The sequence below is a fragment of the Pollicipes pollicipes genome, unplaced genomic scaffold (genome assembly GCF_011947565.3).
Source record: "Pollicipes pollicipes isolate AB1234 unplaced genomic scaffold, Ppol_2.1 Scaffold_4295;HRSCAF=5057_pilon_pilon_pilon, whole genome shotgun sequence".
NCBI classification, from domain to species: Eukaryota; Metazoa; Arthropoda; class Thecostraca; order Pollicipedomorpha; family Pollicipedidae; genus Pollicipes; species Pollicipes pollicipes.
In genome coordinates this window covers 41,653,769-41,672,978 of record NW_023596461.1, presented here as the reverse complement: position 1 = coordinate 41,672,978, position 19,210 = coordinate 41,653,769, and the positions used below count along the sequence as shown (strand labels likewise).

At 57.7% G+C, this 19,210-nt stretch overlaps 2 protein-coding genes across 2 annotated transcripts; both read right to left on the bottom strand.

The window, feature by feature from the left end:
- Nucleotides 1–10,509: 10,509 nt before the first annotated feature.
- LOC119097557 (cuticle protein CP14.6-like) lies at nucleotides 10,510–13,365 on the bottom strand. Its single transcript, XM_037220590.1, has 3 exons — nucleotides 13,357–13,365; nucleotides 12,512–12,618; nucleotides 10,510–10,729 (listed from the first exon to the last, which is right to left on the bottom strand). Exons 1-3 carry the CDS (start codon nucleotides 13,363–13,365, stop codon nucleotides 10,510–10,512), a joined length of 336 nt encoding a protein of 111 aa, XP_037076485.1.
- Nucleotides 13,366–17,884: 4,519 nt separating this feature from the next.
- On the bottom strand, nucleotides 17,885–19,008 carry LOC119097556 (larval cuticle protein LCP-22-like). The gene is made up of 2 exons (XM_037220589.1): nucleotides 18,928–19,008; nucleotides 17,885–18,104 (listed from the first exon to the last, which is right to left on the bottom strand). The coding sequence occupies exons 1-2, from the start codon at nucleotides 18,966–18,968 to the stop codon at nucleotides 17,885–17,887; spliced, it is 261 nt and encodes an 86-aa protein (XP_037076484.1). The 5' UTR covers nucleotides 18,969–19,008.
- Between the last annotated feature and the right edge of the window lie 202 nt (nucleotides 19,009–19,210).

Here is a 19,210-nt window from a genome sequence, read left to right as displayed (position 1 = left end):
GAACGTTTCCAGCCAGCCTAAAGGCCGCACGCGCTGCTCATCAGCGCACGTGCACGCTCGGCTCGGACCGCACGCACGGCATGCGTGCTGCCTCCTGAGGGACTGAACCGTTTGGCCGGTGGTCGTGGGTGGCGAGGGCTGTTGACTTGCCGTGTCAGCCTGTGATGTACCTTTTTCAAGTTTGGCTCCGTCCTACACGGCCAATCCGCGGCGCCGGTGTGGCTGCTGTGCAAGCAGCTCTGTTCTCTGCAGTTCTGCGCACCCGTGTTGGTTAACCTGATCATCATAAGATATTCGTCGCGATGGGTTACGGTTGGTGAGGGAGACATCGCGGTTTAGCTTCGCTAGTACACCCTCGACCAACTGGGCGGCAGATAACACGCTAACGGCTCACCATGCCGTCTCCCTGCGAGTGTTTGTTGGGGTGACGGTCTGTCGGTTTATTGATATTGTGATGATATTTTTTTTGACATTCCGCTCTAATTATCAGCGGCGTTGAATTATGTCATGTCGCCATGGCTAGTGTTGGTCTCGGCTGGCTTTTCAACTGGGTGAAACCAGTTGCTGCCACTTTCCGCTATGTACCGGTCAAACCGGCTTCAATTGACAGAAACGCAGGAAGCCATAATGTTCGCTCATTTCACCAATTACGTTGTATATTTTAGTCAGTTTTCTCGTGCAGTTTAACAGACCACACAGTGCACTGGTACAATAGCGGGGTTCACTGGCGGTGGATTTCGATTGCGATTCTCTACTAACATGTCCCTGTCGGGCGTGACAAGCTACCACTCAATGTATGAATTCCATCACTCAGCACTAAAGGTGATGCTTAATGTCAGGCAATAAACTTCACAGATGATGGGCACATTCAAATTTGCTTCAAGTCAATAATAATATAGCTGATACCTCAAATTTTGATTTCAAAATTGTTAGACTTAATGCACATGTTTTCATCGGTAAAATACAAAAAATGCATAAAAAATGCATCAGCCAACTTTCATTGAGAGACTGTTTTAGTGGCTGCTGTCAATCTAGTCTGACCCGGACCTGACCTGACCTTGTGTCAGGTACATCACCGTACTCGCCTGATGCCGTTCGCCTGACCTGATCTGATCGCACTGTATAGGAACCGATCCAGTGCGGTGACGTCTAACCGTGCAGAGTCGAACCTGAACTGACCTGACCTGACATGACCCATATGCTGCGGTAATGCATTTCTTGACTCCCTATTGTAGAATCTGATCCATTGTGGCGCTGTCTGACTGGCTTTCTGGCACAGTACCCCGAACCGACATGATTTCATCTGCGTTACTCGTCCTGGTCCTGTCCAACCTGACATGACCTTGCACGACTTGATAGTCTGTTTACAGACGCCGTTTGGGAGACGTGACCTGACCTTCCCTGACCTGGCATGTAGTACCTAAGCCGGTGCGACGCCGCGTGCCCGACCAGCCGTGATCTGCTGCGTTATTCAGCCAGTGCGATGCCGTCTGTCTGACTTGACCTGACCTGGTGATAGCGCGACCTGGCACAATATGTTGTAGTACCAGAGCCAGTACGCCGTTACCCGCCTGACCTACCTGATCTGGCCCGCTGCAGTACCTGAGCCAGTGCGACACCTGACCTGACCCGACCTGATCTGACCCCTGCAGTTACCTGAGCCAGTGCGACACCTGACCTGGTCTGGCCCGCTGCAGTACCTGAACCAGTGCGCCACTGACCTGACCTGGTCTGGCCCGCTGCAGTACCTGAGCCAGTGCGCCTCCTACCTCTGATCTGGCCCGCTGCAGTACCTGAGCCAGTGCGACAAACCGTCTGCCTGATGAAGGAGGGTCGGATCGTGGAGAGCGGGTCGCACGAGCAACTGGTGGCAGCCGGCCGCGAGTACGCCGCCCTCATTAGCACCTACGTGCAGGAAAGAGCGAGGAGGAGGCGCAGCCGGGCGAGCCAGACACGGACCTGCTGCTGGAGGTTGGCCGCATCAGGGTAGGGCGCGACGGGTCCGCACCTCGCGCTGAGGGCAGGGTCGACGAGTGGGAGACGCTCGAGCCACGCACAGTGGCTCGGATGGTTTGTGCGTAGGCGGGTGTGTTTGGCCAGCCGGGCGGTACGTGTGTCCCGTGCGGCTGCTGACCGACTGACGCTCGGCTGTGACCCACGGCCGGCTGGTTCGGTCAGCCACTGGCGGCTGCTAACAACTGACGCTCGGCTGTGACCCACGGCCGCTGGTCCGGTCAGCCTCTGGCGGCTGCTGACCGACTGACGCTCGGCTGTGATCCACGGCCGGCTGGTCTGTTTGTCAGCCTCTGGCGGCTGCTGACCGACTGACGCTCGGCTGTGACCCACGGCCGGCTGGTTCGGTCAGCCTCTGGCGGCTGCTGACCGACTGACGCTCGGCTGTGATCCACGGCCGGCTGGTCTGTTTGATCAGCCTCTGGCGGCTGCTGACCGACTGACGCTCGGCTGTGACCCACGGCCGGCTGGTTCGTCAGCCTCTGGCGGCTGCTGAACACGACTGACGCTCGGCTGTGACCCACGGCTGGTGGTCTGTCTGATCAGCCTCTGGCGGCTGCTGACCGACTGACGCTCGGCTGTGATCTACGGCCGGCTGGTCTGTCTGATCACCTCTGGCGGCTGCTGACCGACGTGCCTCGCTGTGATCCACGGCCGCTGGTCTGTTTGATCAGCCTCTGGCGGCTGCTGACCGACTGCGCTCGCTGTGACCTACGGCCGGCTGTCTGTTTGGTCAGCCTCTGGCGACTGCTGCTGCGCGTGAAATAGCCTACTGTGCGGGTTGTGGTGCATCCTGCGTTGCAGCGGAAGGTTTGAACAAGAACTTGGTGTCGCTCGTATATATCTGTCGGGTCCGGTTTTCTCAGGCTTAATCGGCGTCTTGCCATCCAAGTTATTGTTTCCACAAATGTAGATAAGCTGTGGATAACGGCATGTTTGACGGTAATTGTGGATAGCCTTGTCACCTATTTTACCAAGGTTGGGACTGAAAACTGCCGAACTGGCTTGCTACGGCCTGTTATGAGTTATTTGCTACGCCAAAACGCGACACCATGCAGAATGTACTCTTTGAAGAACGCATACTATGGTCCGAAGTCGTGTGCAACACTGACAACTGGAGGTTCAGTGTTTCATATTCGTGGTCCCTCGTTTGAAAAGTCATGGGTTTTTGGTGGGTGAATGGATCATCATGTACGTTATATGTCCTTTAAGTACAAACCACCGAGCTTCCTGGTCAGTGCAAACTCTCTTGATATCTACAGAAAGTTAGTGAAGGCTATTGCAGCTGCTGTTGCCCTGTCCTCCAATTATCTGCCTTGTTTTGTGATCCAGAGATAGCGTGAGCAGTTTGCTGAAGTGAGTTCACGCATTCATTGATCATGCTTTCTTAGTCAAGTTTCCTTGCATGATATGTATTCAGTTCACATGCATGTGCGCAGCTTCAGACCCTACTGAAACGGCTGTCTATGCGTTTTCAAGAGGTCGCGGCGGTCGCTGAGAGGCGGGTCCGCGAATTTCACTTTTGAGAGGATCGCTCTGTTGCCAATGTGAGGACCACTCAAGGCAGCGTGCGGTACTGGACGGGAGCTTGCCGTGCCTCGAGGACTGGCGAGACAGCACGCGGCCAGCGGACAGCGTACCGGCGCGCGGCGGTTCGTACCGACATCAGGCCGTGGACCGGGCGCGCAGTACACCGGCGGCGGTTGGTGTGCCGCACCTCCCACATCTACGGCAGCTGTCTGCGGCGGGCGCGGCGCGGCCGGCTAGGGCGTCCTGGATGTTGACCCTGCTCGGTCAGCTTGGGGATGGACGTCGCCCTCGGGCCGGAAGCCCTTCTCGTCGGCGATGTAGGTGATGAGGTGATGATGCCGTCCGGGTGGACGAACTCGTAGCTGCCCGACATCACGTACTTGCCCGACTCCGGCTCGGCGCCCGGGTACGAGATTCCCGGACTCCTCGCGCAGAATGTTGTTGGAGGTCTCGAACCTGCGGGGATGCGGGGAGCACAGTCAGCCGGCGCTGCTGGGCCGTTGTCTCGCCACTACGCTGCTCCTGACACATTATTAGGATGAGTTTGCAACACAGGCTGCCGGCTTAACAACTGCTCTTGTATTTTGCTGCATCACTGGCGGATAACTCCATCAGGGTGTACACACCTGGCAGGTGGTCGTTACTCAGCATTGGCGCAGTGGGTAATAGCAGGATTACGCAAACCATCTTAGTGATGTAAGCGAATTGCTCTGGGGATGACGGCCAACTCAGCCCGGCTCTACGTCTGCAGCGTGCTCACTCACTGGAAGGTCGTAGGATTGGTCGCTGCGCAGGTCGTTCTCCTGAGTGAGGATGCTGGCGGGATTTGTCGGGCCGGGCCGCGGCCACGGCCACCAAACACAGGACGACAACACTGCGGACGAGTGGGGGCGCGAGCCGTGACGCACGCGGTGGGCTGCTAGCTGACGGTCGGACACGGCGAGGGGTCGGCGGACAGTTTGACACCGCTGCGGGGTATCGGTCGAGGGCCGGGCACGGCTGCGGGGCCCTGGCTAAGGGTGGCGGCCGAGGAAGTCAGAGATCCGAGAGAAGTCGAATCGGATGGTCGCGCTCGGCAGCAGCCTGGATATGGTGGCCCGCCCTCCCATGATCTTGTATGGACTCGAGAATGGGACCTAAGTGTCTGGGCTCCCTGAAGGTCCCTCCGCCTTTTGTCTTGTCCGTCCCTCGAAGCACCCACCCACTAGCGGGAGGGGCCAGGGCACGTAGCCCCCTGGCCAGTCCACAGCAGCTGCTCGTGTGTCGGCACGGTGGAGCTAGAGCCCCGAGTCGATGCTGACCCCTGACCTGACCGCCCGGCGGCCCGTCCTCCCCACATAACGCAAGCGCCGCACCCCCCACCAGGGCCGTCACCCGGGCCGTCTCCTGGGGCACTCACGAGCTTCATGGCTGGCGGCGGGCGGACTGGTGACCCCCGCTTCCGGCCGTCGTCGTTATATAGGTCCGCGCCACCATCAGATGGCCCGCGGTGCCACCACGGCGGCCTCGCCGTCGTATGCATGATGCGCCTGCCGCGATCGGGGGCGTTATTTAGTGTCGACGCCAGCCGGGGCGGTGTCGGGTGGCCGCCGGCCGAGCCGATGACGACGATAGGGCCGGCGGCTGCGACGCTCCGCCCTCGCGGCTCCCTGATTGTCCACCCGCGTCGGCCGGTCAACGGAACATCCATGTCGGCGACCGGGAGGCCTGGCCGGCGGAACGGGAGGCGAGAGCGGCAGGGCAGGGGGGGGGGGGGGGGGGGGGGGGGGAGGCCGCAGCGCCGCAGGTTCGTGCCAGAGTCCGTCGTGGGCGGTGTGTCGCACCTGCACCACGTGCACAGGATCTGCTGTGATCACTGGCTGACTCAGCTGGGCCTGCTGGGGCCATTTCTTGCGGATATAGCGGTCTCGTGCGGCTGAGGCATGTTGAGAGACCGAGCACCAGGTAGTCCCGTCTGTGGTGAAGGCGGTCCGATGGGCGGTGTCAGTCTGGCGTAACCGACACGGTTTGGGGGCTGGAGGACGTGTAGCCCGCGAGACAAGGTGTCAGTCCTGACACACACCGCAGAATTGTCAGTCCAAGGGCTGCCTCCTGGACCGAACGATGGCCTTAAAGAACAGCGGTCTCTTCGAGGAATCGACCACACACGGTCTTCTGAACAGTTGTGCCAGTTGTGGAGAGGCTTTACCCATTGTGTCACCGATAACAGTCAACCTCTTGCAGAGGCGTCACTTTATATAGTTTTTTGGGGGGAGCTGCCCCCCCCCCCTCCCCCGATGCTGACGTGAGCACCCTCAATGCTTTTGAGTCCTCCCAGACATGCGGGGAAAAAGGAGATTACGTAGCTAATGAAATGCAGCAAACTGATATGCCGGGACACTAAGTACCTAAACACATTACTATTACTGTATTTCTTTTGTGTCATGCGGTATCATGTTTGTACCTAGTGTTACGTCATGCCAACTTCCCCGTATGCTGGGCCATTTTGCGAAATATAGCAGGTTTTTTCCGGGATAGCCCAGGCAGAATAGGACAAAAGTAAACTGTAATATATGGCAGGTTTTCTTGGGGAAATACAAGTTGCATAAAGTTTTCATTAACAGTGGCAAGTGTGTTTGTCGCGCGATCGTTACTGCGGTGGCATTTTACTGTCAATTCAATGGCAAAACACTAACAGTTGGCCACAGGGCCGTAGCATTGGAGACTCCACGTCGTTAAATGGGAACGACAAAGATTTCCACAAGTTGGCCCCCTGGTGGTCCAGTATGTGTAACAGAGGGACCAGCTGCAGGCGGTCGGTTGTCTTGTAGATGAACATCGACGGCGATGCGTTCCATCTGAAGTCTGAAGGCAACCTTGGGCTCTGGAAGGTTCGCTGGGTTGTCCATGCTGGCGGGGATCTTATGTTGCCCTACGGCAAAAATCCAGCGGCGACAGGTCGGCTAAGCGCGAAGTCACTCCGCAGCTGTCTCAAGCTGCCGTGCGTGTGAGCGAAATGCCTCCTCAGCCAGCCCAGTGAGGCCCGTGCCATGTGCGGTGTCACTCTCGTCCTGCTGGAGCCCCTCCTCGTCCCGAACAAGCCCATGGAGCGCCCTCTGAGCCGCCCAGAGGGATGTCAGGGCGGTCGCAGGGTAGCGCTCTGAGATGGTGTTTCACGGGGCCGTTAGTCTCGTCCTCAGAACATCTTCTGCAGATTCACGATTTGAACAAATGTGCGATCACTGATGACTTCTATTGTTTTGAGCACGTTTTGTCATCGGATGGTCATTCGAATCCCCGCCTAGTATTCATTGTGCGGGAAGTGCACTTGTCACTGTTGAGTAAAACCGTGGATTAACTCTTGCTATGCCACTCTGCATAGACGTCAGTTTCACATAGATGCAGTTTGTTTGTTTCAGTTTCCCCATTGCAAACCTGATACCGTCGTATTGCTTAACAGAGATTTTACGGCACAGCCGGAAAACCTCACTCAGTCCTCTGGGCATGGGTTCACACGGAAAAAAATATTTTAGAAGCATTACGTTCGCGTGGCTACGGACCATAAGATACTTACACCGCTCTCCGCATTTGTGATATAAGGACTGCTTTCTCAGCGGTCTTGGTTTGCGCTGCATCGTAATGCGTCATGGTTAGAGCGGCCGCGATTTTGTTTTAAATATGTAGTCCAGGCCTTTTGATGGTGTGTATTTCTGTGGTGAGCGTTTACGCTGAGCATTGCTTGTTGCGTAGGCCCCGGCTCCATTCGATCGTAAAATTCAGCGTCAGCTGCAAAATTCTGTGGCGAAAGCTTAACGTAAGCTTGCTCGGCTCGGCCCGCCCTGCTCTGTGACGTCACCAGACCGTCAGCGCGGCCCCTGCCACCGGCCGTAGGCTGTTCCAGTCACGGTCAGGTAGCAAACGCCTGAAGCGATTCAAACCCGCCCCGAAAAGCAGGCACATTAATCAACTGAGCCGTCGGGGCGGCCCGCTGCATCTCTCGGGACAGGACGGCTCAAAGCATGGTTTGTCGGTATATCTCCCACCTGGTTTACCACAACACAAATTGTGTCGAGGAATGGAATCATCGAATTTTGTGTGGGGTTTTTCCCTAGAATTTTGTGTGGGGTTTTCCCTAGTGAGTCAGCTTTTGGGATAGTGTTGATCGGTTTTCAGAGCAACTTTGATCATGAGCACAACTGGCGAGCGTTGGGTTTTCTCAATATAGCCAATATGTTTTGATGGCACCGCTTGGCCACAATCTTCGGTCGTAATGAAGGTCGACTGTTTTAATTTATAGCGTCGAAACACCAAGAGTTCAAGGGCTTTCTTGCTTATGCAGCTTCTACCAGGTGTCAAGGGGGTTGTTTGCGTTCCTTTTTCCAACGGTGACCGGCTACCACACAGCCAGCAGCCTTAACCTGCTAGGTCTCCAATGGTCTGCATGTCCGTTGAGAGGGTCGTGCATCTCGTTTTCATGTTTTATGTAGGTGGTGGTAGTGGACATGAATTTGCTATAGCCTCTCGTTTGTACATGTCAGGTCATATGATTTAGCATAAAACGGTAATCGGGAGCCTCAGGAAACCATTGATGACGGAAAAAACACACCTATCGTGTTTATCACGGCAAGTCAATTTAATTACACTCCTCTCTGCATTACCAAAATGTGGCTCCACATCTGCTTCAAATGAAAAGTCATTTTCAGCGTTAAAACAATGTCAGCGATGAAAGCTAACGTAATGGATTTAATGCTTGAAATTGGATATCGTTGTGAAAATTAAACCGGCCGAAATCCAGGGGAAATTGGACATGGTTGGGCCAGGTCAACGTCGTCGGCTCAGCCTCTCCTATTGATTTTAGAAGGTGACACCCCTGGTTTCTTGGGGCCTCTGTGACCGAGCGTCCACTGGTCTTCGTCTCCAGATTTCTCAGTCTCAGTTTGCCTGTTCACGTCCGTCGGAGACGCCAGTCGCGTTGGTCTGGCGGCTGGTCGGACGGCGATAGTATCGCTCCGCGGGCTGGGGCTTGGAGCGAACTGCCTTTACGCTTCAGCTGCATGTCTCCAGCCTACCCAGCGTGGGTAGCCAGCTTGCCCAGCCTGGTAGCCAACTTGCCCAGCGTGGTAGCCAGCATGCCCAGCGTGGTAGCCAGCTTACCCAGCGTGGTAGCCAGCTTGCCCAGCGTGGCAGCCGGCGTGCCCAGCAGCTCGCGAGTGGGGTTCGCACGGTAGTCCGTGATCCGATGTTTATGGGTAATGGATCGTGTCCGACCGGCGGAGCTCTGCGTAATCGCCGGTGGGAGCGGTGTTCTGGTGGCAGTTTTGCGAGCGTGGCTGGCCCTGGACGCCCGGCGGATGCATATCTTGGTACAAATGGCCTCATGTCAGATGTCATCGCTGCTGTAAGGCTGTATGTATTGACGTGCTGCCATCAAAGTGATGCACGAAGTGTACGACATGGCCGCCTGTCTCATCCATTTCATCGGCATATCTCAAAGCTGACCTTAGTAGCATTTGGAATGTCAGTTGGGAAAGGGGCCGAAGAGACCAAACGCCATTCCAAATGTTGCAGGAATGTTACAACATCCTAAATGTTACAGAATTCGTGGCACAAGCGGTAGCTCCGTTAGCCTTTTGCGATTGCCGCTAACATTGAATGCGCGTCATAACGAGATACACAGTATGGATATGAACAAAACATGGTCATGTGTCGCGAAATTCCCAGATTGGTATGAACAACTATAATTGTTCCTTAGCAGCTGATCTCAGGCGTTGCTGGCAATGCAGTTGATAAGGTGCCTGCGACATACCAGGGGAAACTGGATCGCCGGTACAGGACGGGAAAACATGACATGTTGGATCTGCTTGTATTGTGACCCTAGAGTGGTGCGGCGAAGCTGAGAGTCTGTCCTGCCGTGGTTGGTTGATGGATAGCACTGGACGATCCTTCAGTCCCATGTCCGCCAGGCTGGGCGTCGGCATAGAGATGCCGACTTATTGCATTTTATTGTTTATGCGTGGAGTTTAGTGTGCTCATAGTATTTCTCCGGCCTCACTGATTACACAATGTGGGTGGATAACGGGTATGACGACTACGCCGTCTATGTCTCTTGTAAAAGATGTCCAGTATTTCCTTTGGCTGTTATATATTTTTGCCCACGTACATACCAATATTGCTCACAAACCACCTGCCCACTGCGGCATCATCAGCCTGTGTCGTTATCGTGAGCCAGAGCTGGCGGGCTGGCTCACGTGGCGGGCGGCCGGTCCCGGCACTGGAGGTGCCCCAGCCGCGGCCGCCGGCGGCAGCCCGCCGTCGTGAGCCAGAGCTGGCAGGCTGGTTCACGTGGCGGACGGCCGGTCACGGCGCTGGACGTGCCTCAGCCACGGTCGCTGGTGTCAGCCCACCGTCGTGAGCCAGAGCTGGCAGGCTGGTTCACGTGGCGGACGGCCGGTCACCGCGCTGGACGTGCCTCAGCCGCGGTCGCTGGCGTCAGCCCACCGTCGTGAGCCAGAGCTGGCGGGCTGGTTCACGTGGCGGACGGTCGGTCACGGCGCTGGAGGTGCCCCAGCCGCGGCCGCTGGCGTCAGCCCGCCGTCGTGAGCCAGAGCTGGCGGGCGGCCGGTCACGGCGCTGGAGGTGCCTCAGCCGAGGCCGCCGGCGTCAGCCCGCCGTCGTGAGCCAGGGCTGTCAGGCTGGCTCACGTGGCAGACGGCCGGTCACGGCGCTGGAGGTGCCCCAGCCGCGGCCGCTGGCGTCAGCCCGCCGTCGTGAGCCCGAGCTGGCGGGCGGCCGGTCACGGCGCTGGAGGTGCCTCAGCCGCGGCCGCCGCCGGCAGCCCGCCAGCCCACACACGCCACCGGCTTGTTTCTCGCGCTCCCTCTTTGCTGTGAGGTCGTTGCGACCGGCCGCGGTGCCGACACCGGCCCGGTAGAGGCCCGGCGCCGACTCCGCCCTGTTCCGGCCTGCCGCCTCCACCGCCTCCGCCGTTTAGGCGTCCTGGATGTCGACGCGGCCCGTGAACACGGGAATGACGTCGCCCAGGGGCTGGTAACCGTTCTCGTCGGCGATGAAGGTGATGGAGCTGACGCTGCCGTCCGGGTGCGTGAACGTGTAGCCGCCCGATTGCACGTAGTTGCCCGACCCGGGCTCGGCACCGGGGTACGAGATGCCCGACTCGTCGCGTATGGTGCCATCCGACGTCTCGTAACTGGTGAAAGGAGGACACGTGGCAGATGAGCTCCTCTGACATCGGAACAGCGTGTCCTGTTTCAAACGTACCCTGTACATTGGCCTTGAGAGCTTTTTTACCACGCATTCGCAGCAGCCCCATGATCAGTTCTCCATCGATATCCAGTTCACCTAGCTCATCAAGGATGACATTCTAGCGATATCCAGGTTGTGAATTATTTCACCATCGCGCGTCATCCTGAAGTATGCTTCGGCTATTTGGCGTAAGTAGTCCCGTGAGGTCGTGGCATGGCGGCCGCGGCGCCGTGTAGTCCTGTGAGGTGGTCATGGCGGCCGCGGCGCCGTGTAGTCCTGTGAGGTGGTCGTGGCGGCTGCGGCGCCGTGTAGTCCTGTGAGGTGGCCGTGGCGGCCGCGGCGCCGTGTAGTCCTGTGAGGTGGTCGTGGCGGCCGCGGCGCCGTGTAGTCCTGTGAGGTGGTCGTGGCGGCTGCGGCGCCGTGTAGTCCTGTGAGGTGGCCGTGGCGGCCGCGGCGCCGTGTAGTCCTGTGAGGTGGTCGTGGCGGCCGCGGCGCCGTGTAGTCCTGTGAGGTGGCCGTGGCGGCTGCGGCGCCGTGTAGTCCTGTGAGGTGGTCGTGGCGGCCGCGGCGCCGTGTAGTCCTGTGAGGTGGCCGTGGCGGCTGCGGCGCCGTGTAGTCCTGTGAGGTGGTCGTGGTGGCTGCGGCGCCGTGTAGTCCTGTGAGGTGGTCGTGGCGGCTGCGGCGCCGTGTAGTCCTGTGAGGTGGCCGTGGCGGCCGCGGCGCCGTGTAGTCCTGTGAGGTGGCCCGGCGCCGTGTAGTCCTGTGAGGTGGTCATGGCAGCCGCGGCGCCGTGTAGTCCTGTGAGGTGGTCATGGCGGCCGCGGCGCCGTGTAGTCCTGTGAGGTGGTCGTGGCGGCTGCGGCGCCGTGTAGTCCTGTGAGGTGGTCGTGGCGGCTGCGGCGCCGTGTAGTCCTGTGAGGTGGCCGTGGCGGCCGCGGCGCCGTGTAGTCCTGTGAGGTGGTCATGGCGGCTGCGGCGCCGTGTAGTCCTGTGAGGTGGTCGTGGCGGCTGCGGCGCCGTGTAGTCCTGTGAGGTGGTCGTGGCGGCTGCGGCGCCGTGTAGTCCTGTGAGGTGGTCGTGGCGGCCGCGGCGCCGTGTAGTCCTGTGAGGTGGCCCGGCGCCGTGTAGTCCTGTGAGGTGGTCATGGCAGCCGCGGCGCCGTGTAGTCCTGTGAGGTGGTCATGGCGGCCGCGGCGCCGTGTAGTCCTGTGAGGTGGTCGTGGCGGCTGCGGCGCCGTGTAGTCCTGTGAGGTGGCCCGGCGCCGTGTAGTCCTGTGAGGTGGCCGTGGCGGCCGCGGCGCCGTGTAGTCCTGTGAGGTGATCGTGGCGGCCGCGGCGCCGTGTAGTCCTGTGAGGTGGCCGTGGCGGCCGCGGCGCCGTGTAGTCCTGTGAGGTGGTCGTGGCGGCTGCGGCGCCGTGTAGTCCTGTGAGGTGGTCGTGGCGGCTGCGGCGCCGTGTAGTCCTGTGAGGTGGTCGTGGCGGCCGCGGCGCCGTGTAGTTCTGTGAGGTGGTCGTGGCGGCTGCGGCGCCGTGTAGTCCTGTGAGGTGATCGTGGCGGCCGCGGCGCCGTGTAGTCCTGTGAGGTGGTCGTGGTGGCTGCGGCGCCGTGTAGTCCTGTGGGGTGGTCGTGGTGGCTGCGGCGCCGTGTAGTCCTGTGAGGTGGCCGTGGCGGCCGCGGCGCCGCGCGGTCATGCTGCCACGTGCCGTGGTCGGCGGCGGCACGTACCTGAGGTCGTACGACTGGTCAGCACGCAGCTCGTACTCCTGGTCCACCACCGTAGCGTCCCGGTCGGGCCGGGCTGTCGCCGCCGCCACCAGACACAGGGCGATCACCTGGCGATGGGAGACGCGAGCGCGTGTCAGCGGAGCACGCGGCACCCTGCACGTGCAGAGCCTCGGGGGTTCTGAGCTCTGAGCTACGTGGCAGGGTGTGCTGTCGGGACCGAACACGGAAGGCCCATGCGCTCGTCTTCCTGGGGTTATGAGGTTTCTGCGAGGGGTGCTGAAGATACCGGCCTGTGACCAGGTCAGCAGATGGTGACCTGTGGCCAGAGCAGGTCAGCTACTCCAATCTCCGACCACCCTCCCCCTCACTGGCATCGCACCACCGCCATTCCCGGCGAGGGAGGCCGACGCCACTCACAGCTGGCTACCTCCGACCCCCGACCACCTCCCTCACCGACATCGCACCACCGCCATTCCCGGCGAGGGAGGCCGTCACCACTCACAGCTGGCTACCTCCGATCCGTGACCACCTCCCTCACTGACATCGCACCACCGCCACTGCCCCGTCGGGGCAGGCCGTCACTACTCACAGCTGGCTGCCTCCGACCCCTGACCACCTCCCTCATCGACATCGCACCACCGCCATTCCCGGCGAGGGAGGCCGTCACCACTCACAGCTGGCTGCCTCCGATCCCTGACCACCTCCCTCACTGACATCGCACCACCGCCACTGTCCCGTCGGGGCAGGCCGTCACCACTCACAGCTGGCTGCCTCCGACTCCCGACCCCGACCCCCCCCCCCCGCACTACTGCTCCGGCGAGGCAGGTCGCCGCCGCTTCACTCACCAGCTTCATCCTGATCTGGAAGCGAGACAAGTGATGCTGCCGCACTGAAACGCGTCTGTTATATGCTGCGCCTCCGCCCTCATGATCTCTGGCGCTGGTCTCCACAAGCGGCCACCTGTGCGCCGCTGCGAGCCGCCCGCCCCGGCCGCTGTCCAGAGTGCACCACCTGGTCGCACGGGGGCCGGATGTGGCCCATGGATTAATCAATGCTTGGCACGCCTAAGGTGATGGAAACGGGGATCGCTGTCTATTTTCACGGTCGGGAATGTGGAATGTTAGGGCGGACCGGCTGCCAGGTGGGCATTACCCGTTGCCTGCAGATGTGGAGGAGATGCTGGGAGGATAGCGGCCATCGGATTTGCCTCTGACTCATGTTCAGTTGGCTTTGACCTGGATCTGAAGGATTATCGCGCATAGCGGTGGTTAGTTTGAGTCTTGGCTGGATGTGGAAACTTGGAAACAAAGCTGGGGCTGTCCAATATGTGTTGAAATATCCTTCAGTGGTGTTGAGATTGGAGGCAGCTATTGCTTGCACATGTGCACCGCCAGTGTGCTAGTCGACTGGAACAACGGCACTTGTCACGGGCGTCTTTTTGGAAATGATCCGGATGAAGGGGGAGCGAGGAGGCGAGCCGAGAGCCCGACGGCCTAGTCTTCCCAACCTGTGTGTTTTTTAAACGGCTCCGCCGACCCTTATTTTGACGAGTGGGAATTTTTAGCTTCTCAATTTTGCATATTTTTTCCTAATGGTCCTTGACTTTATCAGCTTAGTTATCATGGTCATTAAACAATGTTAAAAGAGTATGGGCTTTATCTGAGCCAGCTTTTAACTGCATTTTGTAACATACCAGCCAAAAAATTAGGTACCCAAGGCAAGATTGAAGGGCCAATAAAGCAGGGTGGGCCTTCATAAAAGAAGAAATTTCAACTTCCGTTACACTTGTTGCTTTTGGTAACATGCATGCCCGCATTAATGTACTGTACAACTTGCGCCAGGAACCTTGCGAAAGGATCTGCATCAGTTGTGCTCGATTCCTTTGTTTGCTTTAAGCTTCCACTGGGAAGCGCTTCATAGCTGAGCCTGACCCTACAACACTTAGCCGTCATGCCAGGCACAGGGGTCAGATAAATGCAATATATTGCTGTTACGAAACTTGTATGTTTCGAATAGAACGCTACATATCAAATATTCAAGACTTTCTTAGTATTGCATTGTAAGTATTCAGTGATATTACAATCCAGTAACTATGTATTCGTTCCTCAGCATTCAAAGTTGAGATGGCTGCCGATCTAGGTTCAGTTTGGTTTGTACTTAATGTTTTGCTTCGTCGGAATAGACATTCCGTCATTGACAGCACACACGTCTCTCGGTCTATGGCAAGCCCTTCGACACACTTCAGAGCTCTGATGGCACAGAGTCGCATTCGTCTCACGTTACTCAGTACTGACTGTTTGGAGATACCCAAGGAGAGCCTGTATTTGAACCTTGAGCAAAGCGCGTAGTTGAATCGAACGCGGTTGCAGCCGGCGAAGCGCGCTAGGCCTGCGGTTGGCAGCGGCCGCAGCGTCCATGCCGTGGAGCGTACATGTGTCCAGCGTCCATGTACGTGTGTGCACTAGTCCCATCCGGATGTAAGGTGCGCCATCGAGCGCTATCGAAATTACGCCGATGGAGTGTGCGTATTTGCCGCTTATGGAACAGCCTGTCTGGAAGGGGCCGTTCGGATGGGAGCATTTGCGAGCCTGCGTCACAGCCGTGTTGGATGTAATGTGGCTCGTTCAGCCCGTTTACAGTTCCCAAGATCTGGCCTACTCTGTGCAATCCGCGTCTTGCTATTTGTAGCCGCCACGTAAAGAGTTGTTTTCGTCAGACCCTTGATCTTACGGCCGTGACGAGTCCAAGTGCTCACGACAGAGCATGGTGATCTCAGTTTACGTCCACCATTTTGGCGAATATTCGTTGTGTAAGAATGTGGGACTGATATATGAATTCAGCTCCCTCACGTTAGTCCTCAGGATTGCACTGTAATCTAACCGTTATAGCCAATATCGTGGATATAATATGCTTAGTCCTCAAAACCAAGCTCAGAATTGGTGTTCTTCGCAGAACAGATTATGTTAAATTAGGCTCCGAAGATTTGACCAAGTTAAGTATTTATTAAAAGTGCAGGTCAGAATTGCACATGTATCTTTTCCATGCTGTTGCCATGTTGCGGGCCCAGGATATATGAGCACGACTACATTCACACGACTTTGGATGAGGAGATACACACACTGCTCTCCGCCTTTGTAATTTTTAAGAAGGCTGCTTTTTCAGCAGTTGTGGGCGCTAAATTGTACTACGCTATGGTGGGTAACCATTTTTGTTTGTTTAGCATTTAGTCTAAACGTTTTAATGAGATGTATTTCTGGGATCTCCGCCCAAAATATACAGTGCTTGCTGTGTGAGTCCGGATCTCCACCGTCCAATCGCGAACTCTCAGGTGAACGTCAAAATTTTGCCGTGCAAGCTTAGCATGCCGACATGCCGTAATGCCCGGCACGGTCCGCCCACCTCTGACGTCATCTGATCGTTACCGTGGGCGCCGCTGCCGACCGCCGGCCATCCCAGTCATTGACAAGTAGTGAACGCCTGAAGCGACTCGAGCCTGACTCGAGACTCGAGCTGAGGCAAGCAGAAAGCAGCCACTCTAACCAACTGACCTATCGTAACGGTTAAATATTTTTCGGAGCGAGACGATATTTCAGCGTGCATTTCGGTGGTGTATCTTTCGCCTGATTGCAACACATATAAGTGTGCCAAGGAATGGACTCATTGCATTTTGTGCGGTGTACTCTGGAGTGAAATAAATATTGGGGTGGTGCTGATCGAATTTTGCGACGAACTTTGACCGTCAGCAGAGTTTCAAACGTCGAGTTTTCTCACACAACCGATGTTTCCTTCATTACCTTGTATAACTACTACCTTCTGCTATACCTTCTGTTGATTATATTCGACATTAAAATTATCAACTCAGAGCGCCTAGACACCAAAAGTTCAAGGCTTTTCTTGCTTATATCAATTTCCAGCACGTGTCCAAGCGTTAGTGACGCCCAAGGCGCTGGGGCGGCGGTGATACCACCTGTTAACACGGCCTCTGGTCAGCTAGCCACACCACCTGCTAACACGGCCTCTCTGGTCAGCTAGCCCGTCACCAGACTGCCTACCCTGTCTTTCCAGATGTCGACATGTCTGTTGATACCCGTCCGGTCGCCTGGCCTCTGCCTACCTTGTCCTTCCAGACATCGACATGTCTGTTGCGAAAGTGGTGCAAGCACACTGTCGCTTTATCTATAAGTACATCCCGTCAGTTTACGCGGCCTATTTTCCATGGCATCCAGGTAGGTTTGGGGAGGGTAGGTTGAGGGGAGGGTAGGTTTGGGGAAAGTAAGTTTGGGGAGGTTAGGTTTGGGGAGGGTAGGCTGAGGGGTGTAGGTTTGGAGGAGGGTAAGGTTTGGGGAGGGTAGGTTTGGGGGAGTGGGTTTGGTCAACGCTAGCGGCTCAGCACCAAACGTTAGCGGCTTTTGACCTTCCAAACTGTGCCCACTCTGGACCATGAACACGTCTGAAGTCGTCGGGCTTAGACAATATAACAAATGCAGGTGTGATGATGCTTAGCTAGAACCTTTTAATACACTGAGGGTTGATTGTTTTCAGCATAAGAACTCCAAACTCATGCCGAAAAATAACACTAGCTCAAGGTTTTTCTGCTTGTATCGGATGGTGAAATTATCGATGTACCCGATATTTCCCTATTTTATTTCAATTTAGTCATATTGGCGAGTGCAATGTGAACGGACGTTCATAAGCATGTGCGTCTACCGCCCGTGTGCGATCTGAGGTATTTTGTCCGCGGAATCAGCAGGAATGCTAGATTGGTTTCGCCCGAAATTCGCGCGCCTGCATTCCTGCGGCTTCATTAAACAGCCGTTCTTTGCATGCAAACTGGAGATCGGCCAAAATATTCCTGGCCCGTACTTGCCTACTTCATTACACAGATCCTCTCACGACACCTGTGCCACGTGTTGTACGCCAGACCCAATGTGAACGACAACACGCTGTATTCGCTTCTGTCGAATGACTGGCGGTTGATATGAACAGCTGAACAGAAACACAGACAATAAGAAAACACGAAGAGTTGACCAGCGGGTGCGACATTGCGCTCGGACTTCTGCTATCAGATCTGCAAGCTGGAGAAGTTCTGAGCAGGCAGTGGTGGAGGTAGAGCTACGCGTCAATACGCGTGACAGTTGGAGACAGCAGTGCCGGTTTATCGCACGTTGTGGAGCGCGATCTCCGTTACCTGTCGGTGCCTGAAGTCTGCGCCGTTGGCCGGGGACACGTACCGACGGTTGGCACCCAGCACAGGCGCCCGAGCCTCTGGCGGGCCGGCTCCCGACGCGCGCGGAAATCCGACGGGGCCCAGGCGTCTGACCGCCAGGCTGGGCGGCCAGCGCGCCTGCCGCACCTGCCGCGCCTGCCGCCGCCTCAGGCGTCCTGGATGTCCACTCGACCCAAGAACACGGGGATGACGTCGCCTTCAGGCTGGTAGCCGTTCTCGTCGGCGATGAAGGACAGCGAGGTGCTGCTGCCGTCCGGGTGGATGAACTCGTAGCTGCCCGACTGCACGTAGTTGCCTGTCTCCGGCTCGGCGCCCGGATACGAGACGCCCGACTCTTCGCGCTCGATGTTGTTGGATGTGGAGAAACTGCCGGCACGCGGTCGCGTTAGCGGCGGACGGTCGTCGGGCGCCCGGTGCGGGGCCAGGGGCTGACTGCGCCAGCCGCCGGGCTAAAGGGCTGGTCAGGTGTCGGCCTCCGACACATGGGCCGCGCCAAGCTCCGCACGTCCAGGTACCATCCGTCCCGGAGATGAGCGGAACCGCGCCAGCACCGACGCTGACAGTCATCAGACTCGCAGCACAGACGCGATGGGAGGGCGCGCGGTCGACTGGCCCTCCTCACGGCAACAGCAAGGAGACCCGCGCGAGCCAGCCAAACTGGCGAGCTGTCGCCACCGCGGTCACGGCTGGACCAGATACCGTTGCACGAGTTGGGCGGCGTGCCGGTGGAGTGGCGCGACCCTGTGACTTGGTTGCCATCTGGGCGCTGTTTTGTGTAGGGCATCAGCGCAAACGTTGCGTTTGTCACCGTCTGTTGTACGGGCGTGTGCACTGTTTGAAAACTCGGCTGAAGTGGCAGGACAGGTGACCTGAAGCTGGGCACCGGAAGTGTAGGGTGCCGCTAGTGTAGTGGTTAAGCTACGCGTCTTGAGGTTTGGGAAACCAGAAGTACGAGGTTCGATTCCCCGCGGTGCCCACCCTTTCTGCCAGCGTGAGAGGCAGGCGACGCCATAAAACCTAAGCAGCTGAGTATCCCGCACAGCCTCAATGACAACAACCTGAAGCAGGATTTCTGACCCGAGGTGTAGATATGGCTGACCTGAAATCATACTATGACTGACCTGAAGTCGTAAGGTGACGGACCTGAAGTGGCAGGAGTTGTGGTCCAATGCGGTGGTGTATAACTGACCTGAAGTCGTAGGAGTGGTCCTCCCTCAGCTCGTTCGTCATCTCGAGCGTCTCGGCGTTCCTCTCGTCAGTCCGGGCCGGGCTCGTCTGGACGAGCCCGGCCTGCTGCCCGAACTCGTCCCGGCCGCCGCGGCGCGCGTCAAACTGGGGCCGGGCGAGGGCCGCGCCGGCCAGACACAGAGCGATGATCTGCGCACAGCGGGGCGGCGGCGTCAGGTCGGCCCGAGGAGGCTTAGCGCATGGCAGGTCGTCTCGACCTGATGTGACGCTGGCGATCCGGCCGG